The 10,516-nt window shown below is 44.7% G+C and overlaps 1 protein-coding gene across 1 annotated transcript; it reads left to right on the top strand.

The window, feature by feature from the left end:
* Window positions 1-880: 880 nt before the first annotated feature.
* sp7 (Sp7 transcription factor) lies at window positions 881-3,850 on the top strand (the record flags this gene model as incomplete). The annotated part of the gene is made up of 2 exons (XM_083971720.1): window positions 881-901; window positions 2,504-3,850. 2 exons carry the CDS (start codon window positions 881-883, stop codon window positions 3,848-3,850), a joined length of 1,368 nt encoding a protein of 455 aa, XP_083827846.1.
* Between the last annotated feature and the right edge of the window lie 6,666 nt (window positions 3,851-10,516).

Here is a 10,516-nt window from a genome sequence, read left to right as displayed (position 1 = left end):
TTCATCCTTCATTTGTCGCTCTGTCTTGAAGGAAACAATCCTGCCAGTCTCTTGCTCTCGTCAACTCGCCGTATGAATTCATTTTATTTGATGCGATAATCTCTTCTTTATTTTATTTAATGACTTGATCCTTTTCTTCTTCGCTCGTCTCTGTGCTTCAGTCTCTTTAACCATCACAGTTAATGTCTCTAAAGGCAGTTAACTGCATTTAAGAATATTGGAAACAGAGAGAGAGGCTTGAAACCAGAATAATAAAATCTCGGATGGAAACCACAGACTCGGTCAGCTTCATTTTTTTGATTTATGTGGCGTAGGCCGAGGCTACATGTTCTTTTGTTATTTTTCCTCCCTCAGAGGAGGCCGGGGAAGAGTTTTATAGTCCTATTTCTTATTTACACTTCTCCTGCAGCACTGTGTCTAATAGGATTTACTGTACGTCGAGCTCTGTTATCTTTACGGAGAAATCGGGCTGGAGATCTCTCTGTGAGATGATGTTAAGTTTAAATCTCCTGCCTCAGACTCCACTGGACTAATCCCAGTGGAAAAAATAATGCCAGTGAAATTGAAATAATGTCCACATGGTGATTGATGAGTAACCCATTCATACGTTTATCTTGAAAAATGATTCGACACTCGGAGTTTGGGGAGGTGGGATGTCCTCCGTTCATCCACCAATCTCCGTCCGCTTTCCTCCGTCTCTGGGTTTTTATTGCTTCTTAGCGAGTCTTCAAAGAGGCCGGAGCCTGTAATTAGGGGGCGGGCTCCCCGCGCCTCAAAACACTTCCCCGCGTTACTGGCCGACTTCTCCCAAACTGTCCCGGGACTCAGAGCTGCGCTTCTCCCACTCCCCTCAGCTTCCTTAGGATTTTGTTTCTCAGGGATGGCCGCATCTATTCTGGAGGTAGGGAATGTAATTGTAAGTAGATTTTTTCTTCTTCTTCATATTAAATCCAGCTTTGATGATGTGAATATTGTTATAATTCATGCTAGAACTTTTATTAAAAAGGAAACGGAGCCCTGGAGTTATGTGACAGTTAATAATGTGACTGACTGTAAATCCGTGTTTTCACAAGATAATGAAAATATTAATTCTTCATTCATAACCAAAGATAGGTTTTCATTAGAAGTGATTTAAAGCAGCTTGAAGTTGAGCTTCTGACAGAGTGACTCACTGCACTGAAACTTCACTGCTCACATTTTACCCTGTGGGTTTACATTTCCTCTGTGGGTTACACATCCTATAGCCTGTAGAGCAAACAACAAAATGATGAGGATGATTTAACAAAAGCTTACCGTATATCTCGCGCGACCATGGAAGGTTTTTACAGTTACAGCAGTGGCTGTAGGAGCAGTAAAATACCTCAAAGTCAATGATCAAACTATATGAATTTGAAAACAGAGCCAAATCAACAGGGTGCAGAGGGGCCCACCCCAGGGCTTGTTGTAAGACAGGGGGATAACCACTAACGCCTTTTGAATGTGAAGTCAGTCTGCGTGGAAAGACCAAGGATTATGTTTAAAAGAGGTGGGAATATTTTAGAAGACTTCAATTCACATTTGTTTAAAGTTAGGGGCTACAAAGACTATGGGACACAGAGCACATAAACACAGTAAATGTTTTCTTTAAGGCACATTTATTCACCATTAATACGAGAACAAATGAGTAATACTAAAAAGACTACAAACAATTAAGAACAAAGACAGTATAAAGTCACTATTCTATCACAGTGATATTCAATAGGACATTAACAGTATGAGAAATCATATTAACACAAAAAAACACGCCCCTCATATGTTGCTATGGCGTTAGTTGCCTGCCACATGGAGAAGGGAAATACTAAAGTTAAAAAAAACGACAAATGAACTACTTTGTAAAGTGTCTCTTTCAGGAGCGTTTCAGTGACGATTCACTTCAACAGTGGAAAGTGTTTTGTTTTCATAAAGGACAAATGGAGATTTTAGATGTTTACAGGAAACGCCATAACTGACAAACACAGACAGCAGTTGCATCTAAATCTATAAGAATTTGAGAGGGATAATAGTGAGACCGTCGTGACAAACTGTTGCATGAACTTCAGTGTCATAGCGACCATTAGATAAAAAAAAAACATGTTTGACAATCTGCTACAAGGGAGGCACGGTTACAGTTTATAGTGCAGTGCTTACGTGTGTACGCAGTATATTTCTATATGTCGCTGACAGGTGGAAAAAACAAATACAAATTTAAGAATAGCTGGTAGACAGTGGTTAAAGTTGAACAAAAGAGTGAGGGAATTCCGCCTTTGCTGAGCAGAGCAGATCCTTCGCAGGCATAAACATCCAGCGCTTAAAATTGCCCTGACCACTTTGAAAACGGAGAGAGCAGGAAAAGCCAGCGGTGGCAGTCAGACATAAGTTTTTTATTAGAGTTGACACTGACAGAAGCAGCAGCAGCAAGCAAGCAGCCATTTCCTGCAGACAGACAGTCTCATTTTCTCCCATGTCTCCTCCTCCTCCTCCCCAGGAAGACGCACGCTATGGCTCCAGTCCTCTGGCTATGTTAACTGCTACCTGTAACAAGTTTGGCAGCACCAGCCCCATCAGGGATTCGGCCACTCCCGGTAAGACCGGCAGCAACACTCCAGTAAAGAAGATCTACACCATGACCTCTGACCTTCAGACAGCCAAGAACGGACGGACCGCAGACGGCAGTGGCCTGGCGGACTCCTACACTGGCTCCTTCACCACAGCGGGAGGAGGAGGAGGTGGCGGGCTGCTTACCCCGACTGGAAGCCCCCCTCCTTCAGCCGGAGGCTACGCTACAGAATATAATCCTTTCTCCCACTCCTTCCAGACCTCTGTCTCCCAGGACCCGTCTCTTTTAGTGTCCAAGGCCCACGCTACGGCCGATTGCCTCACCAGCGTCTATACCTCGCTGGACATGACACACCCTTATGGCTCCTGGTATAAAGCCGGTATCCACCCTGGCATTACTACTGCCCCGGCCAACGCCACATCCTCCTGGTGGGACGTCCACCCCAACTCCAACTGGCTGTCAGCGACGCAGCCCCAGGCGGACGGAGGCCTCCAGGCCTCCCTGCAGCCTGTGGCCCCTCAGGCCTCCCTGAGCCCACAGCTGCCCAGTTACAGCACCGACTTTACGCCCCTCAACCCGGCTCCCTACCCCTCCGTGGGACTGGGCTCCTCCTCGCACCTCCTCCAGCCCTCCCAGCACATGCTGCCCCAGGACATGTACAAGCCCAAGCCTGTGCCAGGCGCAGGGCTGATTGAGAGTCCCATGGGCCTAAAGCCTGCTCGGGGATCAGGGGGCTACAGCGGGGGAACGCCCACTCGGTCCTCATGTGACTGCCCCAACTGCCAGGAGCTGGAGAGGCTGGGAGCCTCCGCCGCGTCCCTGAGGAAGAAGCCGGTCCACAGCTGCCACATCCCGGGCTGCGGGAAGGTCTACGGCAAGGCCTCCCACCTGAAAGCCCACCTGCGCTGGCACACCGGCGAGCGGCCCTTCGTTTGCAACTGGCTGTTCTGCGGGAAGCGTTTCACCCGCTCTGACGAACTGGAGAGGCACGTGCGCACCCACACACGGGAGAAGAAGTTCACCTGTCTACTGTGCAACAAGCGCTTCACGCGCAGCGACCACCTCTCCAAGCACCAGAAGACCCACGCGGATTCCGCCATGCAGGGGAAGACCGTGGCCGTGGAGGGAGAGACGGATCCTCGGAGCGAAGACACAACAGAGCTCAACACCAGCGCTGTGGCTCCCAATCCTGTCGCTGACCAAATCACCAACGGGGATGAGAAGACTGGCACACCTAACGGAGTGGAGAACAGCAGTGGACTGTTGGAGATCTGACTTCATTCAATCTCCCGTTCAGCACGATGAGACATGATGGGTTCGTTTCTATGGTGAAGAAATCCATCTTTTAAATAAAGAAAAGGACAGTATTTTGGTTCAAGGGGAAACAAGGGACACCAGATCAAGTTTAAAAAAAGACTTGATATGATTAATGACAGCATGTTGCAGGTAGCAATCACTTCATTTTCTCTGGACCACACTCACACACAGTCGCACACACAGACACACAAACATGACATTAGCAGGCCTGCAAACAAATACCAATGCACACAAATGTATGCAGGCACACACAAATATGAGGAACCAGGCCAGGCTGTACATGAACACAGACACAACATGCGTGTCCCATGTGCACATAACTATGAGCAAATGTGCAAGCATATATAATGCATGAGCACACACGAAACTACGTCTGCGCACAAACGCATACAAGTAAACAGGCTTCATGCACACATTTTGTAGCCTCCACACATTTTCTGCCTTTCAAATGAGACAAACCACTGGGGAAATTTAATCTGCAAAAGCAGAGGGAAAAGATCTCTGAAGCCGCAAAAGGAAAGCAGTTTTAGAAGCAGACTTATGGTTGGGATGATGGAGTTGATGGAGCATTGCATGCCTTGAGATAAAAATCTGATTTACAGCTGTACTTTGATACTTATTCATTATTCTTGAAACTATCAAAGGACAGTCTTATTTACTGCTTCTTGTTGCCAAAGATGTTTTGATGTAAAAGGGTTTTGCATTTCACTTTTGTTTGCTGTTTGCTTCTTACTATGTCTAATTTAATTTCATATTTACATAAATAATCTAATTTATGTCTTAAATTATACACATGGAAGATTATCTTGCACCCTGCAGGAAATATAATGCCTGAAAAATAAAACGCAAGATGGTTGAAGCTGGCCAAAAAGAAATTAAAATGCATTAAATTAATACTTTTGTTTCTTATTTATTAGTTAAATCGTGGAGCTTGGGGCTATGTTTTTAAAGATTTATTTATAGATCTTGAAGTTAGATGTGCGTGTAAACTATTTCTATATAATCTTTTAATTGTGAAGTCTTCCACACCTGGCAAAGTAATAATGATAAGATAAGGGCTTCTCCTTGTTTGTACATACTATATATTTACAACAATATATAGATGCTGTTAGGTGTGTTATTTTTCTACTTTTGTTTTTAGGTATTTTCTACATTTTGTATAACTTCCACAATGAAAAGGATGTCTATGTTGCTTCAATTAAGAGAAAGATAAAGAGAAAAGCTTCATTTGTTGTTGATAATTCTGCTCAGTGGCGGTGTCCAGCCACCTGTGCTTTCTGACCTGTTGTGAAATGAGTGTCTAAGATACTGTAAATAGTGATAAAGCATGAAACCTGGCAAAGGTACACATGTTGTAAGATTTAAGGTGTGGAATCATGACAATTTTTGGTGCTTTTTAAAAGTAAAGAAATTTCAAATTCATTTTCTGCGCTGGTGTTATTCTTATACATGCATGTTCAAGTCGATGTAAGCTTGACTTTAAAATGCAACGGTGAAAAGCGGCTGTCAGCCTTCCACACTTCATCCCCTTGTCTCCTCGCTCACCGTCGTTCTTTTCATATCTGACTTTATTTCCATCTCACCGTGGCCAACCGAATACTTTCATTATCTTCTGCAGCACAAACAAAGCCGTCCACTGAAGCAAAGTCTTAACTCCACACAATGACCCCCTTTCAGAGAGCCACTGTAGTTACACTCAAGACAATTACTCCACTCTCCAGCTTGAGAGGGGTAATTACTGAGAGCGATGCTCCAGCAGAGTCAGGAGAGGGGAGAAGAGGGGATTAGGACATGGGAGCTGTGGTTGTATTGTTTATTGAGGGAGGTGGTCAAACAAAGGGCCCCAATTAAGGCAGGATACGGGACATGATGCAGGGATATGAACGCAGAGAAGACGTTAGGTTTGAGCATCAAGTATGCTTTGAACTGTCAAAAACAACCTCCTGCTGCCACTGTGCATGGCATTCTCTTGTATTTCTGTAACAGTCACAGCCACGCTCTGGACAGTTTTCTGTCAAGTCACTCAAGCTAAACTGCAGAATAATAAAAATACTTGAGGTGGGTGGACTTCCGATCCACTTAAAAGGCGAGATAGCCTCAGGAAAGACTAAATGAAGCCAGCAACAGATGTGCTCTGCTCTGTATTAGCACCAGACATGGAATTATAGGAGTTAATCTTTATGACATGCTAATAACCATACTGGTAACAGGTGAGGTTTTAAAAGAATGACAAGCACACAAAACTGACTAAGGGATTAGATCAACATTGAAATATTCACATTGTGCTAAGGAACAAATAGGAAATCAAACATTTACGGATACTGATCACAGAAGTGAAGACCTGTAGCTAGAACCCCCCTGAAGCCACCGACTCTCCTGTTGTAACATTTACACTTCCCTGGCTGCATGGTTCCAATTTAGGGTTTCTAATGAGCTGTACTTGAGGTCAATTTATATAAAATGTCCCGGGGCCGACTCTGTCATCAGGGACCGACATGTTTATGGTGGTCTGAAGTGGGCGCACGGTCGAGTCCACAGCATAAAAGGAAGACAGGGGAGAATAGGGTATGGGTAGGGTGTGTCAGGTCAGCAAAGTGAGGAGGGTGGGGGGGTTAAGAAGACGGTCAGTAGCTTTTAAAACCTCTGCTGCTACTGGTATTTTCTGCCTTTTGAAAACACACTCCCTCGGTGGCGGCGGTGGCATACTGTAGCCTTCACTTTATTTTTACTTCTTTTATTTAGAAAGCCAGGAAACATTAAATGTTGCTTCAAATAAGGTCATAAAAAGAAAATATACATGCAGTGACACATAGCAGCAGGAGCCGGACAATCTGTTCCATATGGCCTCCCCACTCCATGCCCCTGCACTCCATTTACAAAATCAAATTACTGTAGACTTAACAGGACTAAAAAGGCTATTCCAGAGGATCCCGGAGTCGGACACACCTGTTTAAGCCATCACACAGTCCATTTCTGACCTAACGCAAAGAAGTAATTTGAAAACATTCACTCGACCAGTGTTTAGTTTAGTCATGATGAGCAAGACAAACTGGCATTTAATGAATTACTCCAGGGAGTTTCGGCTTTCTGACAGAGTCTCTGACAGAGTCAGAAAGCTCTTTAAAAAAATGAGAGAACAACTCATCATGATGTGTTGAACAAAATGCTAATGAGCCCTGTTTTCCTGCTATTATCTGGTCCTAACTGAGTGGTCAAGTAAAACAAAGGACTGTGCTCTGACATAGCCACAGGCACAGGTGTCTACTACCAGTGTATGTATGGTAAGTGGTGGAGTTGGTTGGGGGTTGGAGAGGGGGAGGGTGGGGGTGGGGGTGTGGAGGACTGCAGGAGGCCTGAGGCAGGACAAAAAGCACAGGTGTCTGCAGGTGGGGCTGGGTCTCTGCGACAGAGTCGGGGGATAAAATGGAAAAGAATGTCAGCACGCCCAGAGGCTCAGCGGTCAGGCCGTAAGTAAAAACAAGATAAGGTTTTTTGGCAAAGGGGAAAAGGTAAAGTGACCTGAGTGAACCATAACATGACCTGAAGAGCAGAGGAGGTCAGGCTGAATAAAACTGGGGGGGAAACAGAGGAAAACAGATAAGAGAGGGCAAGAGGTAAGAAGGTCAAGCTATCCTCCTGAAGGTGTACTTTATGTCTTCTTTTCCTTATCATGTTAAGCCATCATTTACATGTGAGGAGAGGAAGCAGGGCCATGTCACAAAGAAACACAAAAGATGTGCCTATCATCATGTGCTTCTCTTCACTCATGCAATCCATCCAGTTCAAATAACGTGCCACAGTTTGAGTCTGTAAGCTGATGCAACAGTGCTGTATCTTGCTGCACTATAACGTCCTATCGGTCCCCACTGCAACTGCTTGAATCATTATGACACTGCTGATGGAGGTTAGACCACCCTCTTTTGACAAAACAAACAGCAGCGTGCGTGCCTTGCATCATCAAACTTTGAGTGCTTCTCATATTTCCGCCTCGAATCTTACGATGTCGCAGTCCTTCCTAGCCCGAGAGCTGTCTTTAAAGTTTAAAGGGAGTCCTCCCCTTGTTGCCCAATGCACCAAATGCACCACTAAACGAGGCCATTTTGTTTATAGGAACTGTGGGAGGGTTGTGGGTGACTCTGTGCCCCTTTAAAAAGATAATATCCTTCCCATTTAATGGCCTCCGGATGACAAATTGCTTCCAGGGGAAAATTAAGTTAAGAAAATTGCATGTGTGACACGTAAAGTAAAGACAAATCCACTCTACTTAAGATGTTTGACATCCATAATTCAATTATGTGCAGCAGTAGGTGCAGTTAGTTTTCTTTCTTTCTTTTTTTGGAAAACCACATTGCTCATGAGGCCTGAACAGAGTACATGCTTTAGCTCTTAATCAGTGATCTCAAGAAACATCAATGTACATTTCTAATTAGGACAAATGATTAACTTTACATATTTCTTATTCAGGATCACCTATGGAGACCTATAGTGAAAACATAATATCATAAAGGTGCCATGGTTTTCTTGATTTTGGCCACAATGGAAAGTTTTTTTTGTCATTGACATGAAAAACAGCCCTATATCTCATGGTTGATGGTTGGAAAAACACTTATGAAATTGATGGTCCATTATAACCTCATACCCTAACAAATATCTAGAACACCCATAAACTGTTCTTTCCTTTTCAAAGTGCTTACTATCTTGATGGTATTCTGTTCTGACTGACGTACAACCCAAACCGTTTTTTGTTTGCTTTTTTTTTTTTCAAGCTCAAGCCACTAAATACTTCCTTGGAACATTTAAAATGAAGGGATTTAAGAGAGACAGTACAGGGGAGGACTGGTGGATAAGTAAAAACACAAAACCCTCAGGAGAAAAGGTAGAGAAAACACAATCAGGGAAACCTGCCACAAAAAGTACAGCGGTAAGTGAGAAAAGAGAAGGCAGCCAAATAGCAAATGAATCTGGATTTGGATCAACTGAATGAGGAAACTGTAGAGGGAAAAAAGAGTCAGGGAGGAAAGGAGGGAGAAGAGAGAGAGAGGGAGAGAGAGAGAGAGAGAGAGAGAGACAGTGAGACAGACAGAGAGAGAGAGAGAGAGAAAGTCAAAATGCAGAAAGAGAACTGAGTGATTTGGGTTGGAAGCAGGAGCACGGAGCCAGGGTTGGCAGGGTTTTGGTGGAGGAGTGTGGTGGTTCAGAAGTCCTCCAGCGCGAGGCGCCAGTGTGTCCAGCGGGGGCCCTGACCATGAGCTGCCTCACCCCCCCAGAGCCACGGCCACAAACCCCCTCTCCCCCTTCACCACCAGCACCGCCACCCATCCAACCCAAAACCCACTGGCAGGCAGCGCTTCACTGAAGCTGCTGCTGCTGCTGCATGTTTATTTAATATTCTGAAGAAATTGAAATATCTTTGTGGCTTAACTCACATACATACACAATTACATATCACTCACCCGCACACACTCGCTCGCACACACACACATACATACATGCACGCATACGTTCACACACATTACCACCACAGTATATAAATAAATAAAGTAGAGTAATAACGTTCACTTGATCTGAGGCCAAGAATAGAGTCGGAGAAAATCTTTTTCAAATGGTGTTTTCAGAAGTGTAGAGGGAGGAGCGTGAATGTCTGACACTGCATGTTGCCTGAGCAGGCAGCGTGCCTCAGACTGACTCCCACAGAGGAGAGAGAGAGCATTAACAAAGTGGTTGACAAACAAGAAGTAGCTCCCATGTGACAGGAACAGACTGATTAGGACGATTAAATAAGGGCAAATATTTAGACTTGTTGGTAAATAGAGACGCAGGTTTCCGTCATACATGGATGATTCTATGAAAAAGCCAGCACTTTGCAATGTTGAGCAATTTAGCACGTCTGAGTGTGTGGTCTGTAAATGAGAACATGTATATGAGGTGTTTGTGAAGTGCTAAATGTATGAATGTGCATGCCAGGCCTTTTCTGCGTGTGCGTATGTCCACGCTCGAGAGCACACACGCACACATCCGTAATGAGTCTCTGATCATTACAAAGCAATTCCTTCAGACAGAAATCCCTTAAACAGCCTCGGTTTTTTTGGGCTTCACGCTACCCCCCCACCCCCACCCCCACCCCTTCTGTCTCCTCTCTCCTCAACAGCCACCAACCACTGCTGCTGCCAAAAATAACACAGGAGCGCCACTCGAACCCGCGCCTCACCACAGCACAGCCTGGCCGCAAGAGAGGGATCAAAACACACACAAAAAAGGAAACACATCATATTGTGGAAGGAGGGGGAAAAAAGAGCATTCATACAGCTCCATGCTTGAAGATATCTACTGATGATTTTGGCAACCGAGGAACCACACATACTAATGCGCCAGGCCAAGACAGGGGAAAAGGAAAAGTGTGTTTGTGGATGTGTGCGTCTGCGTGTGTGCATACATTTTGGATGAAGTATATTGTCACTGCTAGGACAGCATTCATTTCAGGTCTCATTCACTCAGTCATTTAACCACCGGCTCAATAAAAACACTTATATTATCACGTTATGGGTCAATAAATCAGGGCTTTTCAACCAACAGATGAGTGCCCGGAGAACGAGGCAAATTAACACTGAACGTATGAATAATGAG

Source organism: Trachurus trachurus (assembly GCF_905171665.1).
Source record: "Trachurus trachurus genome assembly, chromosome: 5".
NCBI classification, from domain to species: Eukaryota; Metazoa; Chordata; class Actinopteri; order Carangiformes; family Carangidae; genus Trachurus; species Trachurus trachurus.
The sequence above is the reverse complement of the archived record's forward strand: the minus strand, read 5'-3'. Positions and strand labels throughout refer to the sequence as shown.